This window comes from Sceloporus undulatus, chromosome 6 (assembly GCF_019175285.1).
Source record: "Sceloporus undulatus isolate JIND9_A2432 ecotype Alabama chromosome 6, SceUnd_v1.1, whole genome shotgun sequence".
Taxonomy (NCBI): domain Eukaryota; kingdom Metazoa; phylum Chordata; class Lepidosauria; order Squamata; family Phrynosomatidae; genus Sceloporus; species Sceloporus undulatus.
The window spans coordinates 75,291,837-75,313,796 of NC_056527.1; the positions used below are offsets into that span (position 1 = coordinate 75,291,837).

General features: G+C 39.1%; 1 protein-coding gene across 1 annotated transcript in view; it reads right to left on the bottom strand.

The window, feature by feature from the left end:
- The window catches only part of FHOD3 (formin homology 2 domain containing 3), a 266,864-nt gene that overhangs the window by 83,246 nt on the left and 161,658 nt on the right, over window positions 1-21,960 (bottom strand). The window contains exons 11-15 of the mRNA XM_042475381.1: window positions 14,925-15,023; window positions 12,539-12,904; window positions 8,881-8,958; window positions 3,339-3,473; window positions 1,966-2,016 (exon numbers count right to left, since the gene is read on the bottom strand). Of these exons, the coding sequence (XP_042331315.1) occupies window positions 1,966-2,016; window positions 3,339-3,473; window positions 8,881-8,958; window positions 12,539-12,904; window positions 14,925-15,023 (729 nt within the window). The remainder of the gene's footprint in view (window positions 1-1,965; window positions 2,017-3,338; window positions 3,474-8,880; window positions 8,959-12,538; window positions 12,905-14,924; window positions 15,024-21,960) is intronic.

Sequence of the window (21,960 nt, forward strand, 5' to 3'; positions counted from 1 at the left end):
TAACTTGGGCCTTGCTTCAAAACATTATTACACCCTTTTAAACCCTAGGCAGACTATCTGCTTTGAAGATGAATACATTAAGATTTGCAGTACACTACTTGTATCCAAGAGCCGTTCATAAGAATGTGAAGGTCAGGGTAAAGGAATGCCGAATGATACCATATTGATACCTGAAATGAGCCCTGGCTTTCACAAGTAGCCTATTGTTCACATACGGTCATGTTGGACATATTGTACCCTAGGTATTCTGACTTCTGTCAATACAGTCTACCTGACTTTTCTAAGCTTTGACCTAAATGACAGATGAGACACACCTTCCAGTTTCTGCAAGTGAAGTCTGAACACAAGCCTTTTTTTGTGGGGAGATAAACTTATTAGTACTTGTCTATCAGGAGCAATGAAACACACAAAGGCCTAAATCAAATTGTTTGTTCCAACTGTAGTATACCCCCATCAGGGACATAGCCAAAGGGGGAGAGTCCGTGGGGTCCAGACCCCCCTTCCATTAGATACAATGAATGGTGTGGGCTGCTGCACCACTGCGCCCAAGCCCCATTATAATGGTGGCACATAGTCTGGACCCCCCCTTCCAAAATTCTGGCTTTCTCAGCTTCAGGGGAAAGCAATAGCAAATTACCTCTGGAATGTTGCCAAGAAAACTCTATGATAGGCGCGTTCCAGATGCACAAAAAGTACGTACTTTCCAGATGCCCTATGTAAATTTCTCTGATTAAATGAGTCTGTTTTAATTGAAGTTAACAACTGGATTTGGATTGCAGAATCCCAGTACCCATGAATCCCCTGCAAGCAACTTGTAACCTAGATCCTGGCAAATTTAATCTAACTACGGACTGGAGCAGACGAGCAGAAAAAATGGTTTGATCCTGCTTTTTCCCAAAGTGGGATGAAACACCACTGCCTGCACGGCCAACTCCCAAGGTGGGCTGAATGCACATGGTGTGACCTCATGGCACAACGACACGGTGTGGTGTCAATTTTTGTTGCCTCCCATCTCTGTTCCCAGCTTCTGCCAACCTAGCAATTTGAAAGCATGCAAATGCAAGTAGATAAGTAGGTACCACTTTGGTGGGAAGGTAAACAGCATTTTTTGTAATCATGCTGGCCACATGATCACAGAGTAATCTCTGACAATGCTGGCTCTTTGGCTTATTAATGGAGATGAGCACCACCCCCTGTGGTGGGACACGACTTGACAACCTTGTCAATGGGGAATACCTTTACCGTAACTCCCTACCATGCATGTACACTGTCACACAAACACACTGCATGTGACCTTCAAGTACCTCTCATGTCTACCCAGATGCCATCTCTTTGATCAGCCATAAAGTTGCATGTGTGATGCTCCGCATGTACAGAGTATCGGAACATTGATGTGCAAGTGATACATTGGAATAATACAATCATGAAGGTCCCCTATACATGTCTGGTTTGTGCATATTGTAATTAAATGCATTGGAGCTGTCACACTTTAATGTATTTTCTTTGCAACAGCCCTGCATTCATGTCAGTGAGTTTATTTGCTTATTTAAATGCAGGTACGAAGATGCATATCTTCTACCTTGAGTCAGACTATCCCGGGTTCTGTTTGCTCCAGTTTTTAGCCCCAGAGTGTGGCTTTGGTCCAGTTTCTGCCTGCTTTGGAGGTGTGCATTGTCTAAAGCCCTACCTTCAAAGCAATTGGAAATAACTCTGCCTGTCTGTTTCACCCCTACATTATTTGTTACATGCCAAACTTTTAGTAACTAACATATCCCTGTATTGTTGGGTGTGCGCATTAAAGTGAAAATGGCACTTTTAAAGTGAAATGGCACTTTTAAATGTCCATTTCTGAATTAAGCCTCTTTTTTTTGCAAGCCAAGTTAGAAGCACGTTTATAAATCAGGCACCCCTTAACAAAAGACATAAGAATTGTCAAGCATCCAAAAGCAGTGGTTAAGTACAAACCTCTCTTCTCTTGCTTGTCTTAGCTCTTCTCTCTTGTCTAGATAATTACGACTATAAAACAGAGGTGCATAATGTTACAGGGGGAAAGAAAAGCCACCAAAGAAGAGTAAACCAATAGCACCCCCCCACTAAATAATTAAAACACACTGGTTAAAATTAAAGAATATTTCTTAATATACAACATGTGTAATGTATAATTACTTTTTAGTGGTTGAGGACTGATCTATTTTTCATACAAGAGCATGGCATGGTCTACCTAAAGCTAAGCACTTTTAAATTTCACTGGGCTAAATGAATGATGAGATGAAGTGACATGTTTGGTAGCAATAAAACCCCTCTTGAAATTATTGTTGTAAGAACTAAAGTCCTCCCCTCCCATCTTTCCATCCATGGTAGCACCTATTTGCCTATGTATACATATAGAAAGAAAGGACTGTCAAAATCCAGGGTGGCTATAGGAGCTGGAGAGTAATGAGGTACAAACCATGAAGTATATAGGTTTGATGTAAAATGTACTTAATCATTACATTAAATTGTTTTGGAATGGTGATGGAACTCAGTAACAAAGGTTGCGTTTCACTTGTAAAAGGACCCAGGTCCAAGACGTAGAATTTCAAATTAAAGGAAATTTGGGCTAGGAAAATCTTCTGCTGTTACTACTGAAGATAGCATTCAGACATATGGAATAATGGACTGGCTCAGTATAAGGTACCCTACATATTGATGCATTTTGCACATGAGTGAATGAGAAGATGAGTGCATGCACAGCCCCAATCAAATTCTGAATTCACTACTGATGATTAGAAAAAGTCCTAAAGGTGAATTAGATGTGGCTGAAGAGATAATGTGAGTGAGGTGAGCCTTAGTGGTAGGAGAAAGAGGAGGCTCCAGTTTTTTTAAATTAAATTTTAAATTCTAAAAAAATAATTTTAATTTTTTGGAAAAAAAATATCACATTTTACCAAATTTTCACTTCAACTGCATGAAGCTGTGTATATGTAAATGCATTTAGGCTGTGTGTATGGTATTGGGATTTAAATATATAATTTTAATTTTGCTAGTAGTTTATGTCACAACTATTAGCCCTACATTCAGTAATACAGAGGAATTAAGATTAATGAGTAACATGAGTACAAAAAACATTACTAAGGATTCTGTATGGTGTGCTATGGAAGGCAGTCAATGGGTGGGTGGGGATTGACACAATGAATTGTCACACCAGGTGATGCCAAACCTAGTGATGCCACTGGTTGGAGGTTCCCATCCCTGAAATACATAGTTAGGAGGTTACAGATATTGAATTCCAGTAATTCAGAAGTGTTTCAGTTCTATAATATAAAAACAATAAATGATGAATTAACATTTTTTCTTACTTGAATTTGTTTCTCTCTTCACGTTCTATCCTTTGCAACCTCTCTTCTCTCTCTTGTCGTCTCCTCTCTCTTTCTGCTGCCAAGGATTCTTGGTGCTGTCGATAGGATGATGTAAGAAGACCACCCAAGGATGGCCTAAGGAGCAAGGATGAAATTGTATCACTCAACATTTTACAATAGTTGTCCTCCTGTCTATTTCTCCCTACATTAATACCATTTATTAATCATGCACATCATATCCCATATTCCCAGCAACCAATACACTACTGAATGGAGATTGTTCTTTTCCATTTGTGATTTTGGGTCATCTGAGATTTTGTTCAAAAGTGAATCAGCATTTCTATATAATCTATACATATTTTAATTAGCAATATAATAGTAGCCATGGATCTAATGGCAAAGCATTACCAGTCACTTCTATAATTTAATCAATAATTAATTTCCTAGATCTTTTCCTCATAAAATGGGAAAAATACTCTGAATCATCTTTAACAAGCATTATTAATTCCTCACTATGCTTAGAAGAGCCTGAATGCATCTACAACCAATGTTTTTGATCAAAATTATCATCCTAGTTGGTAGCCCTGAAAGGAGCATAATGTGAAATATTTGCATTTGTCATCAGACAACAATTACATTATCCCATGTTAGTAATAATGAGATTTAAGAGATCATGAGATTAACATTACAATGGAGATTATACCATTTATGAAAGCAATCCATTCTTATATGTATATTTTGTCCCTTAAAGGAACAAAAAACCTTCTCCAAACATAATATGAGGCAGTGATGGTGAACCTCTGGCACACGTGCCAGAGGTGGCACTCAAAGCCCTCTCTGTGGGCACATGTGCCATTGCCCCAGCACAGAGTTTGCCAGAGTTTGTCACTAGAAAGCCAGAGGGACATGGCACTTTGCAATAAATAAGTGGATTTTGGGTTGCAGTTTGGGCACTCGGCCTCTAAAAGGTTCACCATCACTGAATAAGGGATCCATTTTGTAAAGTTTCAAAGACTGACCAATTAAGGCCAATTATCCTTAATATGGTACCTAAAGTCACCACAGATTTTTGGCTACCTGCTAAACTCTCTGCCCCCCCCCCCGTTTTAATTTTTAAAAAACAACCTGTTAAAAATGAAAAAAGATGAAACAAATATCCCAGGTTGGTATTTAATTTCTTACACTCAATTTTCTTTTGGGGAAAAAAAGACAGGCAGGCTGGCAGGCTCAGTGCATTTTACAATCAAATGTTGTCGTATAATTTCAGCATCAAACACGTTGTTGTTGTTGTCATTGTTATTATTATATTTATTTATATACTGTTTCCCCCAAAAAATCTGAACTCAAAGCACCTTACAATTTTAAAGAACAATACAAATAAAAATATAAAAAAGTGAATATTAAACTAGAATTAAATTATTATAATATTAAAACTGATCATTTGTTAATAATACAATTAAAAAGATAAAAGCATTTTAGAACCATACACTTAAATACAGTACAACACCCCCCAGGATGTTCTGTAAAAACTTTGTTTTAAAAGCTGAACTGTTTCAGAAGTGCGAAGGTGGGATTGTCCACTGCACTTCTAAAACGTAATTGAGGCTTCCCGCTTTTTTTCCATCAATGAAGCATTTGCAGAGAAGCCTTTTTTTGAATAACGGGTATCCCGTTATTAAAAAAATGGCTTCTCCTGGCTTCTCTGCAAATGCTTTGTCGACAGAAGGAAAGCGAGAAGCCTCAATTACTTTTTAGAAGTGTGATGAACAATCCCACCTTTGCGCTTCTGAAACAGTTCTGCAACATTTTACCCACCTAAGTGCCTCTGTGTTATAATCCTCTAGGGCAGTGATGGTGAACCTTTTAGAGGCCGAGTGCCCAAACTGCAATCCAAAACCCACTTATTTACTGCAAAGTGCCATGTCCCTCTGGCTTTCTAGTAACGAACTCTGGCAAACTTTGTGCTGGGGCGACTGCATATGTGCCCACAGAGAGGGCTCTGAGTGCCACCTCTGGCACACGTGCCATAGGTTCTCCATCACTGCTCTAGGGGCTGCCACTGAGAAGGCCCTTTATCGTGTTCCCCTCAACTGTGCTTCTGATGATGGTGGGACTGAGAGAAGGGCTTCTCCTGATGAACTATTTTTTCACATCCTGCAGAGAAGCAGCTATTTCCACCAAAGTAATTATCCCAGCATAGTATAATTATTAATATTTTATAATTAGCCACTCTGCCAAAATTATATCACTTAAGAGTGTCTCTTCACATTTTCCCATATAAGTGAAATACCCCAATATGAAAGCACTCTTTCAAGATACACACCACCCATTACAACATCAAGCATTTTTTTGTAGTGATTTTCTTGTAGTGATACTGGAACATCATTACATTTGCTACCCTTATCTGTGCAATATTGAAATAAAAGAAATTATTGTCAGTAATTGTGTCAATTCAGAGCATAGCTGTTCATAGCCAAACTAGGCAAAATAGTTAAGGATATAATTCTGTACTGTATTTATTTCAATGGTTTTCATTGGTATGTAGACTTTCTTCCAGAACAGGGATCCATAATGACTCACAATATGATTTTAAAAATAAGTACAAATAAAGTAAGTTATATTATTAAATCAAATAACATAAGTTACAGTAAAACTCCAACTGATAGCAAGAACAGCAAAAGTAACATAGCACCCCCACTACTCTTTGTAGCCAATGAATTGCTGAAAGTTCACCTGAACCAGAAGACTTTGCCTGTCAGTGGAAAGATAAGCAGCGAGTCAAATGAAGAGAGTTCTAGTGTCTAGGATCATCACTGAGAAGGTCTTCTCTTGCACCATCACCCAAATGTCTATGGGTAGCAGGACCAAGAGAAGGACCTCTCCCCACCAGACCTCAAAGCTCAACACCAAATGTATTTCTGTGGGTAATGGGACCAATTCCCCCACCACCAGAACTTAAAAGCTGATGGGTGAATATGATCTTTAAGAAAGCTCAGATACAAGTCCTCCTATGGTCTCTGTGGATAGAGAAAGGAATTCTTGAACTGGTTAAGCCCCCTTGTTTGGAATGAAGAAAGCGTTCTGACATTAGTGGTAGCTGAAATGCATATTTCAAGTGTGTATCCCCTTTTACGCCAAGGTCTACCACTGAGTCCTGTAACAAACAGGAGTGCTTAGAAATCTTCATGTTTGTATGTTTAGGCCCAAGTAGAGACACATTCTGTTGTATGAATTCCATGGCTGCCTTTTTCCAAGATGGCTAACACACAAATTAAGGTAACTGATAACTCACAAATTTCTGCATGTATTAAAACTCACTTGGTTTTTGTATATGTTTTCTTTTATCAAGATGAGTAGACATTTTAGTATCTTGTAGGTTTTGTTTCTTGCTTTGCTATATTCACTTTGTTTTGATATAACTTGGAAATTTTTTGTCTAAAAAGGATAATTAATGCATTTTTTAACTGTAATTACTGACTTAACTTGGAACTGAAACATCAACTGTAACAATTAAAATCAGGAATTAAGTTAATTAATTCACGTAAATTAGAAAATGGAGAAACATGTATACATTAGTGCTATGCATACGTATAGGCTCATATTCAGAAAATAAGTTTTAAAATGCATACATATTTCCATGTGAAAAATTTCAACAAGGTCTTGCAACCTGATATGAAACAAGAATGTGAAAAAGGGCAGGTGGGATTTGGAGAAATGCAACAAGGAGACATGAAAATTGGAGGAAGGAACAAGAACAACTTAAGATATGCCCATGACACCATAATGCTAGCAGAAAAGAGCAAAGACTTTATGTACGTATTTCTGAACTCTTCTCCCCAGCCTCACACTGACGTTGCTATGGAGCATAGACTACATGCACATGTGGATATCTGGATTTTCCACCCAAAACCCCACTCCCTCCCCTGGATGAGGTGATGGAAAGACCTGAATTCATCCAGAATAATCTGGTATGTCATTTGGACAGATCACTGTGAAGATGAGGTGAGACCATTTTATTTAGCCCATGTAGTAATCCTAGTCTCTAACCAGTTTATGATCATACTTTCTGTCTTTAGTCCACATTCCCACTGCTTTATTTGAAAAAAACAACAATTAAGTGGGTGGCACAGCAAGATTAAAAATGCAGAGAGTTTGAAGTGTATTTCTTCAAGAGTAATTAAAACACATAACAGTATGTCCTCTAAACTACTCTATTAGAATTGATCACTTGCATACACATGTGGCTCTTCAAGTGATTATCTATGAACTTACATAAATGGACATCTTGCACTTGTGCAAGCCAGCTCCTCTAACTTCCTAGAGGTGACCAAAACTGCATGATAAAGAGTTAGATAGAGAGTCCATTCCAGTGTCTATTGTAGTGAAAATAAAAATTTGAGACTCAGGTCCTCCACTCTGCCATTGACAGTCATCCAGCTCCAAGGTACTGGTGATGGTAGACATAACCACAACACAAGACAGCACAATACACCACGTCTCTAATTTCCTAAATATATCTTGAAGGACACTGCTCTAGGCAGCTGGAATTTCACAGTATTTTAGCCCTCTACAAATTAACCACAAAGGGTTTTTTGTCACTGAAATATGGTTACACTTTGAGAAGGCTAAGCTTACATTTCTGACCAAAGATACTTTAAACCGGGGGGGGGGGGGGACCTCAATGGAAAAAGAAAAAAACCCGTTACTGATAAGAAATTACACTCCTGTTTGAAGGGTAAGAATTCACACACAACATGGCTCAATTCATTTAGTGAAAAATAAAAGTGATGAAAAAGTGAAGTGAATTTTTTTGAATTTGCTGTTTCTGAATTTGTGCATTTTTGAAAGTTTCCCATTTATTTGTACATCTTAGGTTCAAAATACACTGCAGAAATAATCCAGTTTGAGACTGCTTTAACTGCCCTGGTTCAATGCTAGGGAATTCTGAGAATTGTAGTTTATTGTGGCACCAGAGCTCTCCAACAGAAAAGGCTAAACTACAATTCCCAGAATACCTTAGCATTGAACCAGTTAAAACCAGATTATTTCAAACTGATTATTTCTGCAGTATGTTTGGGACCCTGGTTACCATTCAAGGAAATATCTATTATCTATTATTTCTATTTCTAGCTCGGTGTCTCTTAAATTATTTCCCTATCTTTCTGTCTAATTTAGCTCTATCTTTTCCTTTGGTTAGTACAAAGGAACAGAGTGACTCAGAAGAAAAATGTCTTAGATAGTAGGCAAAATCCTCTCCTTAGCTGAAACCACAGAGCTAAGAAATGACAGCTGAGTGAGTTTGCAAGTTGAACAAAGCATGATGTTAACCACACAATTTTATCGGCCATTATTGTCTTAATGGGATCTGTGACAGTATAGGAATAGGGAGTGGAGAAGGGAAAATAGGAAAATAATTAAGACTAGAAGAAACAAAAATGCTATAGTTATATAATGAAAACTACAAAGAAAATTAAGGAAACAAATTCAACAGTATTACACCACATAAATAGGAAAGAAAAGGGAATGAGGAATAATCACCCACCTAGAAGAAGACAAAGATCGGAAATTAAAAGGATCGAATGATTCAGAAAATTTGTTCACATGCAGGTACTCCAAAGGACTACAATAAAAAGGAAAACATTTAACTATGTATGTGCATGATATGTAATATTGGGCAGCTAGGAAATATGCATGGCTCATAAACTAGCATGTTTTGGCTTGGTTTTATAACATTTAACATTGTTATGACCTACGGGAAAAAATATATGGTCTATGGGGAAAAAAATTGAAAATCAAATCTGTAGATAGATGTCAAGCAGGAATTGTGTCAGAAATAGTAAAACTATGAGCAACAAGAAACTGTGCAATGAGGATCTTTCGGATTCCCTAGACACAAAGCACAATGAGAATAATAACACTAGGACCAAGCCTCCACTTTTCTATATGGAAAAGTTCAGGTGCATTCCTTCTTAACCTACAGCTATATGATGAGTTGCTTGTTTATTTTGAGCCAAAGAGTGGAAGTGTTAGGGTGGCTGTGAAGCAGTCTGCTGGATCTCAAAAAGGAAGAGGCTCTTTGAGCAATGACTGTGAATTTCAAAATGTAGAATATGTATGTGTCTGTGGGCCTGAACAGGCAGGCCAAAATAAAGCTGCTTCGGGTCACTCTGAAGTTTGCTGTTTAAATGACACACACATCCTAAGAGGCCAGAAGCTGCTCCAAAGCTGCGCTCCAGTCCTTAGGACTGGAGCATGGCTTTGGCACAGCTCCCGGCCTCTTAGGACGCATGCATCATTTAAACAGCATACCTCCAAAGTGACCTGATGCAGCTTTATTTGGGCCTGTCTGTTTGGGCCCATACTCAGTCCGGTGCTTAGAAAACCTGATTGGCTTCATGCTGTTGACCAGGACACCTAGCTTTTCTGCTTCTGGTCAACTAGCATACAGAATAATCAGAAAAAAGAAGGGCAAGTGTTATGTTTCCCTTTGTCAGTGACCTCACAAACTTGAAAAGTGAAAACAAAGATGAGGGGTTTAATCCAGCCCCCATGACTGACTCATGGGAATGGGCTTTATGCCTGCCATCTGAATTCACCCTGCACAGGCTCAGTTCCTACGACATGAAGAAAAATCCTCTAAGGATCTGGGATGAATGACATGAACAACACACCAAAATATCTCCTTCAAATACTAACCCTTAGTTCCCATGCGGACTCCCCTGGATAGAACCTAAATGATTTCAAACTTTGTTGGGGGGAGGACATGATTAGAAAAAAACATATGGGACTCTCAGCATAAGGACTGAAGACCAACCTCTGCGTACATAATTTTATGTGAGCTTGTTCACATTGCATTTTATTCCTTTCAAAGGTTTTTTGTCATAAAAAGGAACTAAGGTAGCCACAAAGTTCTATTGAAGAAAAGAAGTTGCATTGCATGCTGGCCACCAAAGAAGGAATAGCTGGCTTTTGCTAGCCAGCAGGAACAAAACACAACTGTCAGGGAAGGGAAAATGGGAATACCAGTGGCAATCCAACGAGTTGTGTAAAAGGCGGACTGGGCAGTAGCTTGCATGCATTAGCTGAGAGGTCTGTTTGCTTTTACAAGCAGACTTATTCAGTTTCTTCTTGAAATATCCTTAGTAAAGCAGTAAGTTTCAAACTTTTCAAAGACAGACAACACCATATATTTTTACTAAGGAAGGAAAAAATTATCCAGTTCTATTCCAGTTTTGGTAGATGATGAACCATTTTACTTTGTCAAACTAAACAGCGTACAACTGCAAGAGACCAGTTCGCAGGTGTTCCTCAAGATAGCTAGATTATTAAAACCATAGTTTGAACATTACCTGAAATCAAGAGCTCTCAGACCAAAATAAATGCATCAGGAAGAACCATAAATAATAACAGAAATAAAATCAAGTGATCATAATTTCTTCTTTTTTCTTTTATTTTCCTTCCTCTTCTTTTGTAGTCTCTCTAGAATGTAAGACCAAGGGAAGGGCCTGAGGTAAGATTTTTATTTTTGGATTGTGCCTACATTTTGATGTCCATAGTAATGTTAACAGCTTTGCATTCACTGAATGCACTAAAAAGTAGTATAACTAGTTACTTTAAAAAAATAAAAATAATATCTTCATTAGGGATATTTTTAAGAATTTTAAATTATATTTGTGATATGAAATTCAGTTCTCAGAACTGGTTTTTGTAATGAATTATTTAGGTCAACTATCTCAATTTAAAAAAAAAAGAATTCAAACTTCACCTGCAGATTCATAGATAAGGAAAAAGAATGTTCCTATTATTATTACCAATTTACAGAAATATTAATCTATTATTTGCCAATTGATTCAACAGATCTCTACTTGGATCTAGAAATTGGATTAAGGCCTAGGAATACAGTCGACCCATAGTATCTGCTGGGCTTTGGTTCCAAAACTCATGTGGATACCAAAATACTGTATATGGATGCTCAAATCTCATTATGTGCAAAGGTGTAGGAAGTTGGTGTCCCTTGTGTAAAATGGCAAAACCAAGGTTTGCTTTTGGGAATTTTAAAAAACATTTTCAAGCTGTGGATGGTTGAATCCATGGATGTAAAATCCATGGATATGGAGAGCCAACTGTACAATTCGATGCATGTTTAGTAACCTTCACTGTGTTTAACAGGAGTTGATCTTTAAAATGATGCACTGGAGAGTGGATTAAGAGAAAGATCTTAAATACCAACTGTTGAATTATGATCAAATTCAGTGAACAAATTCAGTGACTTGCATTTAAGTGGCCCAGCACTCTTCTCCAAAGCTACTGCTAAATTTGCATTACTGATGTCAGTGTCTTAGGCCCGTTATAGACGGCTGTAAAGTACGTCCTGGGGATGTACTAGGGTTAGGCAAAGTGTGTGCCTTACGCACGCACCTAACCCTAGTACGTCCCCAGGACGTACAAAATGGCGGCACCCTATACACATAGGGGCTGCCATTACTACGTCACAAACCTGCCGCCTCTAAACGGGGCGGCGCGGACGTGACGTTGTCGTGCCGCGCGAGGGCGCCTAGAGCGCCCTTTCCGCAGCTCTAGAAGGAGCTCCAAAACGGAGCTCCTTCTGTGATTTGCGTTGCTGGTGCAGCCTTTAGAGGCTACACCAGCGACGCAAGGGAGAAAGGGGCCAAGCGTCCCCTTTTTCCTCCTCCCCGCTGCCATCGGGTGTCCTTGGGGCATGAAGCCCCAAGGACACCCCTTTCTAGGCCGCGGGGAAGCGGCCTGGAATGAGGCGGATCAGGGCCTCGGAGGCTGCCGCTCTGGAAGCTGAGGCCCTGATCCGGCGGGAAAAGCAGCGCCTACAGGCCGCCCCAAACGGGTGGTCTGTAAAGCGCCTTAGACTTCATATTTGCAAATGAGCATCTTCATATGGAGCCCAATCTGAACACCTAACATTGAGCATTTTGAAACATAAACAACTGTGATTTCCCACATGTGAGCTGTGAGAGGACAGACTGACCAGTATAATCCCAATTCCTTATTGCAGTGAGGATTTGAGTATCTGTTCAGACTAAAGTCTGCAGATGAAACAGAAAGAGATTGAGAAATAAACTCCCCTAAATAATGCCTGTATAATTAATATAAAATATTTCTTCAACAACACTGTAATGCAATTGTCTTGCAGATTGCATGATTAAACTTGTGAGAAGTCTTGCTACCTGTGTTCCCTCATCCCATCTGCTTCTTTTTCTTTCACAGTTGTTGGAGGCTCTTCAAGATCATAGGAGAAGAGGTGAAAGGGACTATGTGGTACATAAGGTAATTTTTCAGCCGTTGGAGACACTTTTGGAGTAAGCGACGATGTATTTAGGGAAGCGCTGATGGATGCAGATGAGGAAGCTGATGAATAGAGAGTATAATGATGAGAAGCAAATGAATCAGGCACGGAAGATGATGAACTCCTGGATGGACTTTGGGTCCTAAAAGTCATTGGAGGTCTCTCATCCTGAGAAAGTACACTTGAGGTGGCTGAAGTCTCAGAACTCTGTGAACCATATTTAACAACCTGTACTTCTGGGAGCTCACTGGATAGGGGAGGCAGGTAGGAAAGGAAATAAGGAAAGGAAGAATAAGATAGGGGAGAAAATGACATTACTTAAAGGATCTCAATAGATAGCTTATGATGAAAGCAACAAAAATCTTTAGGTCATATGAATGGAAAAATTGCCTAAGAGAATAAGGAAGTGGACAAGAGCCTTGGGGTCCTCTTCCCCGTGGGCCTACAGTGTAGCTCATCACTGCCATACAATAATCTGTAATATAGGTGGGAGAAATTTCTCCAGGCATCTTACCCTCTTTTCTGATCAAATGAGGAATGAGAATTTCACAATGCAGAGGGGAACTTGCCATAGCTTATTATTACTATGGCTTCATTATTACTATGGCTCCAGATTTTTCACAAGGTACCTACTGATCAAAATGCTTTTAATATTCTCCACTTATGCATTATTATATTGCATTCTTTTTAATGTAACATTAATGTATTATTATTAATGCATTTTTTTTACTTCACTGTTCTTTAATGTATTGTTTTAATGCTGGTCATTGATCGTAATAAAGTATCATTCATTCAATACTCTACTGTAAAAGCATGGCCTAGGAGCTTGTGCACTGGACTCTGACTCTGGAGACCAGCATTTGAATCACCTCTTGGCCATGGAAGCCCACTAGGTGATCTTGGGCAAGTCATGTGCTCTAAGCCTCAGAAAACCTTGTGACAGGTTCAACTTAGGGTTGCCATAAGTTGGAAACAACCTGAAGGCACACAATAACAATAACTATTTGATAATTTCAGAATTATCAAATTCAGAATAACGAAAACAAAACGGTGCTTTATCTGGAATAAAAATACATAAAACAAAGTTTGTTCAAAAACACTGCATATTTTCACAAAGTAAAGGATGAGTTTTAAACTTTACACTCCTGATTACAAAGTAGCAGTCAAATATTTTACTAACGGATAAAAATAGTATTTATTTGTTCATTTGATATATTGGGTATGTTTAATTGAGGTAGCTATTTCTGGAAGTAAAGGGAATTGTTTAGAACAAACTAAAGCTAGAGCAGGGGAACAATGTGCCAATCGTTTACTCCATAAAGGGCCTGAATAGACAAGCAAATAAAGCCTGCTTCCAAGAGGCTTCAGAGTGCGGCATTTTGACAACACACACTGTGAAGCTTCAAGCCACCCAGCTTGCAGGCACTCCAGGGGGCAGTGTTTACATGCCACATGCCATCAGAGTGTCATGAAGCTGGCTTTCAGTCATGTGCAGGTGGCAAACCCAGCTTTTTGCTGGCCAAAAAAGGAGCGGTACTTTGTTGCTCCTTTTTCATCTGGCTTTAAGGAGGCGTGTGTTTGCCGCTCCTTCAAGCAGCCCCTTCCTGTTTTAGTGGTATATTTTAGTGACATATATTCTATTTTTTAATTCTACAAAATATTTAAAAACAAGGTGGAAACCTATTGTCCATGGGAGGGAATTCCAGGAGCCATAGGCTGTTGCCATCCTTTCTGTGGAAGGGCAGAGAGGGAGGATCACATGTAAAGTTCCTTCCTGAAAAGTGCTAGAGATTGCCACAACTGCAACTGTCTTGCTGCTGGTGCTCCAGTACCAATCATAATGTAGGGAAAATAAACAAAATTAAATCAAACACCCATGAAGAAAGGGGAAAAGCATCCACTTTGGTCAGCATCAGTGTACTAAAATGGCCATTCTTCCACTAAAGTGTGTTAGAAACTGTCAGGTCCTCCAAATCTTATTAGGCTGTAACTCCCAGCTATGATGGCTAGGACTGAAGAGAACTGCAGTCCAATAACATCTGGAGGGTGACCAGAGATTCTTCCTTCTCCATCAAATAGGAATGCTTAGTCCAGAGACTTATTGTCAGATTAACAAAGTCACAGTTAAAGAAAGCTTTGAAGTTGAGAATGAAAGCTTTGAAGTTGAGAGTGAATATATATTCTAAAATTATTGTTAGCTATGGCAGTTAGTGCATTGTTCAGTTCAACAATCCTTGAAGATGTTGCAGAGGGCACACTCCTAGTACCTGGCTTTGACCTGCCTAGTAGTCTCTTCCTCCCCCTCATCCTCTGTATTAGGCTCTGTGACTGGCTGCTCCTCTTCCTCCTCTTCATACTCCTCCTCTCTGGGACCAAAGGAAGGGGAGGAGGCATGCAGATGGACAGAAACACAGAAGACAAGAAGAAATAAGATGAAGAAACACTTTCAACAAATGAAATGAAATCAAAACAGTAATGAGAGAAGGAAAGAAAAGGGACAGAAAGAGTCAAAGCATCAAAAGAATGACTACAAATATATGCCAATTAACATGTTGCCTTTATATTAATAGCAACTTCTAACACACAGTTCAGAACAGCAAAGCTTTTTTCAGATCGAACAATATGCTATCAATGCAAGTTTAAGATAGATTCTATGTACCGATAGTGTATATAAAAATATTCTTTCTCTCTGGGTTATGTGGTACTCCTACAGGTTCTCCTTACAGCAATTTGATGCTGCTGTTATGTCCCTCATGGAAGTGGTACAGTATTCTAGTAAGCATCTATTAGCCCACAGTTACAATGGGGTGCTTCTAGATGCAGGGAGTGATGCATTTCCCCTCTTTTCTGCAGACTATGTAACACTAGCTTAGGAAAGAAGGAAGCCAAGATGTACAGATGGAGACTATTTCTGTCACTTGAATAGCTGTTCAGAAAGAGTTGTTTACAGGTAATTACAGTTTTTTTTCATGGCTAGAAGATAGATCTGCTGAGATTTCTCCTTTCTCATCTCCTTTTGCATCTGAGCACACTATCAGAAATACTTCATTGGTGAAAATAGTGGTATTTTCAGTAGGTGAATAAATTGCCAGCAATCAGAGAAGAAGTTTGGTTTCTTAACTTAACATTGTCCTACAAAAGAACTTACCTTATCTTTTCAAGATATAATTATGGCTGTGTTCCTTATGTAGAGTTTCAAGTACCTTCTGATTGTAAACTGCTGTGATCATTGGAATAGCGGTATACAAATAAAGATTCATTCATTCATTCATTCATTCATTCCCTACATTATACTTCAAATAGAGAGCTAATCTACATGTTACAATTATATAGTAATGTGAGGAAGTGCCTATTATTTATTTAATAATGGATTTTTCTCCTAAGGGTAGACCCAAGGCAGTCCATATCATGATTAACAAACAGATATACTGCATATACTCATGTATAAGTCTAGAAATTTTAGTCAAAAATTGACCCCCAAAAAACTGAGTTGACTTATCCATGGGTCAATATAAGTACTGTACTTTAACTCTCATTTAAAATGGAACCATCCCCCGGTGAAAGGCAAGAGTGCAATCTGGAATCACTGACCACCCTCTACTGTCTTATATAGTGTCTAGATCAAGGTAAGTAATAGTGTCACTCTATTCTGCTTTGGTCAGGCCCCACCTGGAATACTGTGTCCAGTTGTGGGCACCACAATTAAAAAAAGGACATTGAGAAACTGGAGCATGTCCAAAGGAGGGTGACTAAAATGGTGAAGGGCCTGGAAACCATGCCCTATGAGGAACGACTTAGGGAGCTGGGTATGTTTAGTCTGGAGAAGGGAAGGTTAAGAAGTGATATGATAGCCTTGTTTAAATATTCGAAGGGATATCATATTGAGGAGCGAGCAAGCTTGTTTTCTGCTGCTCCAGAGAACAGGACCTGGAAAAATGGATTCAAGCTCCAGGAAAAGAGATTCCAGCTCAACATTAGGAGGAACTTCCTGACAGTAAGGGCTGTTCGACAGTGGAACACACTCCTTCAGAGTGTAGAGGAATCTCCTTCCCTGGAGGTCTTTAAACAGAGGCTTGATGGCCATCTGTCGGGGATGCTTTGATTGAGAATTCCTGCATGGCAGGGGGTTGGACTGGATGGCCCTTGTGGTCTCTTTGATTCTATCCATCCAGCCTTTAGTGTGAGCAGAAGCAGTTATGCCTGCTGGAATTTTGTAAATTCTTTGGCATGGTTTCCCTTTGCTTCATCCTTTAGATCAGTGGTCCCCAAACTGTTGGACTTCAGCTTCCAGAATCCCAGACTATTGGCCAACATGGCTGAAACTTCTGCAAGTTGAAGTCCAAAATCTCTTAAAGAGCACAGTTTGAGGACCACTGCTTTAGATCCTTTGTTAGATGCACTTAAGTTTTACACTCGACTTGTCTATGGGTCATATCAAAATCCATAATTTTGGCCCCTAAACCTATCCTCGACATGAGGTCGACTTACAGTCGAGTATAAATGGTAACTTAAATTACACTAAGTTATTTTTTTTATTATTATTATTATTTATTAAATCAAACGGAATTCTTCCGACGCGCGTCGCCCGCCTCAACACAACAGCCCTGCGAGATGGGGAATGGAGGCTAAGCGAGGGCATGTACAAAGGACATAAAGCTTGAAACCAGCTCCAAGATCCAGACTTATTACTTTATTTAAGTCCAGTGGGCCTCCCTTCCTCTTTTGTGGCAAAGAGGATTGGCTATCGGGGGTTTTATGCAGTTTTTGTATTATTTGTTTTTAATCTTGTTGTATTGTTATGTTGTGTTTTAATATGTTGTAAACCGCCCTGATCTTTGGAAGGGCGGTATAAAAATATTTTTTATTATTATTATTTATTTATTATTATAATTTTACAAAACAATTAAATACAGTATTTTATTAAAATAAAAAGTGAATTAAAATACGTTGCAATCATACAATTCAAAATCATATGGGCAGAGAGAGGAAAAGTACTGAAGCCCTACCATTAACACTCTCTTTCTTAGCAGTGGTGAGTTGCTAAATAGCTGCTTGAATAAAAGAGTCTTTTCCTGCTTGTGGAAGGACCACGGAAAGGGAGCCATTCTAATAAGGGAGTTCCCTTACCTGGGAACAAGGAGTGACTTACATGGTCATCATGCTGGGTGTTCTCACCAAACTTGCCATGAAGATGGTGGAACTGGGAGAAGGGCCTGCTTTGAAGACCTTATATTTAAGGAAGGTTCATATTGGGAAATTAGTTCTGCAGATAGGCTTGACCCAAGTTATACAGGGAATTGTAAGTCATAATCAGCACATTGAACTATGCCAAGAAATGGACTGCTAGCTAGTAAAGCTATTGTCACATGGATACTCCTTCTAATTGGCCCTGGTAACTAGTTTGGCCTGCAGCATTTTGAACTAGCTGAAGATTCTGAACATTTCCCAAGGGTTGCCCCATATAACGCTTTGTCTGCCCTTCCTTTACGTGGGGGATCCGTTCTGGACTCCCCCGTGTAAAGGGAATTCTGCCTATGCTGAGGCCCATTTAAATGAATGGGGCTTGTGCACGCCATGGGCACGCACCCCATTATTCCTTATGGGACACACCACCCCTTCTCCCAGCGTGACTTTCAGCGTATGCTGAAAGCGGGTGCACTGTATTCCAAAAAAAGAGATGTCACCAAATCACACATCTCCAGGAATGGGCACAAATATCTATCTATCTATCTATCTATCTATCTATCTATCTATCTATCTATCTATCTATCCATCCATCCATCCATCCATCCATCCATCCATCCATCCATCCATCCATCCATCCCTCTTGGCCACTAGTGAGACATGGATAACCTGAAACCTCATGTATACCCATGCTGTAAACCTGAGGTTTAAGGAGGAATGTAAACCCACCTATTACAGGTTGAATTCAGAACATAGAATGTAATGTGGTTTGAGAACTGGACTACAACTCTGGAGACCAGGGTTTGATTCCCTAATATGCCATGGAAACCCACTGGGTGATCTTGGGTAAATCAAACAATTCTCAGCTCCAGAAAAAAGCAGTGATGGTTATGCCTTAGGGTCACAATAAGTTGGAAGCAATTTGAAGGCATACAATTTGAAAGCACAAAAATATTAGATTAGCGCTTTTCTTTGGGCAGGAGTGTTAATCTGGAGGAATAATTCAAAACATACAGTTCACCACCTACAGTCTAACTACAGTCACAGGATAAGTCTCCTACATCATTGAATAGTGTCTCCAATTTACTGGACTAATCTGCATGCATGTTGCATTACATTATGCATCAATATTTGATTTTCTTACCAGCTGTAATATTTAATATTAGATCTAGTTTCCCATACCTGCAGCACTCATGGTAATTATATTCAAAATCTCACCTGCTAACTATGTGGAAAAGACAACAATCTTTATGACAATATATCCAACCTCTGCTCAAGTGTTACGGGCACATTAATATAACACAGTGGTCTCTGGCTATACCTAAAGTATCACTGACGACTATATGTCAACAGAAAAGCACTAACAAAAATATTTAATTAGGTAGTAATATTTGACTAGATAATGTGGTGCTTAGCATCTCTTCTACTGTGTCAGGCCCTGAAATGTGCCATGTACAAGAAAGATGAAAATATGCCAGAATAGGGTATTACTTTTGTGATTTCATTGTTTCTTAACTAGATACAATGCACCTTTCTGTACATCAGCCTGCCTGCTACTTGTGCAGTATAAGTGTTGTTGTTATTAACTGCCCTCGAGTTGATCCCAACTCTTGGAGATCCTGTGGATGAGACATTTCCAAGCCTATTTTCCACAGCTCTGCTTAGGTCCTTTAAATTTATACCCATGAACTCCTTAACAGAATCCATCCATCTAGCACATGGTCTTCCTCTCTTTCTACATCACTCCACCTTTCCTAGAACTATTGTCTTTTCCAATGAAAATTCCTTCTCATGATGTGGCCAAAGTATGACAGCCTCAACTTTTATCATCTTGGCTTCCAGGGAGATTTCAGACTTGATCTATTCTTGGGTCCATTTGTTTGTCATTTTGGCTATCTATGGTATCCTCAGCGCTATTTTTCAGCACCACATCTCAAACGAATTGGTTTTCCTCCTATCCGCCTTCCTCACTATCCAGCTCTTGCAACTGTACATGGCAATAGGGAAAACAATGGCTTCTACAATTCCAAACTTTGGGCTCTGTTGAATCTCTTAATATTTTAGGATCTTTTCCAATTCCTTCATTGCTGTCGTCCCTATTCCTGGTTTTTTTCTTATTTCTTGACTGCTGTCCCCATTCATGTAGGAAAAACTACATGAGGAGACATCTGTGAGAAGCCATAAAAATTACTACCAATAATCATTCAATTTCAGATGCCATTTGTGGTGGAGATTTTGGTTACTATGATAAAAGAATAAGAGTTGGATATCAGTGACAATGATCAGAATGTCACATTATTAGGGGGCATAGAGACATGCAAATGAGTCATATACTGGCTGCATCATGGAATGAATCATAGAATGATAGAGATAGAGGGGCCTAGGGGCCATCGAATCCAGCATCCCTCCCCAAAAGCATACCTATTTTCAGAAAGAGAATCTACGAAAGAGAGGCAAATAGTGGTAATGACCTTATTGACAAACTGAAAGTAAATTGATAGATCCAGATGTTATCCACTTCAGAGTTCTTAAAGGACTCATATGTGAAACTTCTCTGTCATGACACTAGAAATGTTTATACAAAACATAGGAAAACCATAGCTGGAATCATCCATATCAAGCAGGTACACTGACATGAAAGTCAGATTTAGTTGCAGCTGACTGTCAAGTATATACTTAAACACACAGAGTCAGTGTTTGACCCACATGCTGGGTATATTGTCGTAACTACAACAAATTTCCACCTTAGTCAGCCATCAAATTTTTCTATAGTTCTTTGAGAAAGCTAGATATGACTTAGAAGTATCTGCTGTTGCTCTCTCTCTTTCTATCTGAAACAATTAATAGCAAGTATGGGGAAGAAAGTTTTAATCAGCATGTACAGAAGAGGAAGAACTGTTCTTTCTCTACTACATACCAACAACAAAGCTTCTCGTAGCCCCAATTGGGCCCAATAAGGTTGCAAGCCTGTATGGGTTTCCAGGAACCATAATTGAACAAAACTGTTGATGGGATGTGATTAGTGGAAATAATGGATAATCATCAAGAAATATTTGCTCAAATATTCCTATTGACTCCTGTTAATTATGGTGGAGTCTCCTTCTTTGGAGGTTTTTAAACAGAGGCTAGATGGCCATCTGATGGAGGCACTTTGACACTGTGTTCCTACATGGCAGGGGGTTGGACTGGATGATCATTGTGGTCTCTTCAAACTCTATGATTCTATGACACTATATACTGTACAACACTGGAAAAGGAAGATGACCAGAGGAAACTGCTGAGATGTGGGCTGATGTAGAGGAAATATATTCAGAGGTGGCAGACTTACAAGTTAAAGATGTGTTTATGGCTAGAAATGCAGTCTGCAAAACTGCCTTCATTGGTATTACTGAAGTGACCAGTGTCAGTATCAATTTCAGTAACTGGAGGAGTGATAGTATGGTAAACAATGAATACAAGTTCAGTTCAAAAGGCTACATCAGTTGTGATTTCAATAAAAGAATAATTGCTTAAACTGGATCTGATGGTGGCATAAAGGTTATTTGTGCTGAGATACTGATGAGGGAGAAGGAGGCAGATAAGATAGTATAGCCTGAGGGACAGTCTGATGTAACAGTTCTGCAAGTAAGCAGTATGGTGTGTAACCTCTATACAAAGAATAAACAGCCTGGATTAAGTTGTTGTAATTCAAGATAAGAGTGGCAGGGAAAGTCATTGTATCATGGTGGACAATTACAAGATTGATGTCAGTTACATCCGCAGATTAGAGGAACCCTCTCCTAAAAATGTTCTTTTGTTAATTACAGATTATTCAGATTAATTATGAGAGTGCAAAGGTGTGTGTGTGTGTGTATGTGTGTGTGAGAGAGAGAGAGAGAGAGAACCTGAGAGTGCGGGGGGGGGGACACGGGACGACGGACCATTTAGCGTCATATTAAGATCCTCAGTGATATTATAACCAAGTAGAAATGTTGCACTGCCATTTTGAGTTTAAGGGAAAGCACCTCTATTTTATAAAGAAATGCATGAATTGATCTTGTAAAACATTCTCGTTTCAAACTTTGACACTGTAAAAAAGCATTGTTAACATACTAGCACCCTGTAGAGAAACACATTTTA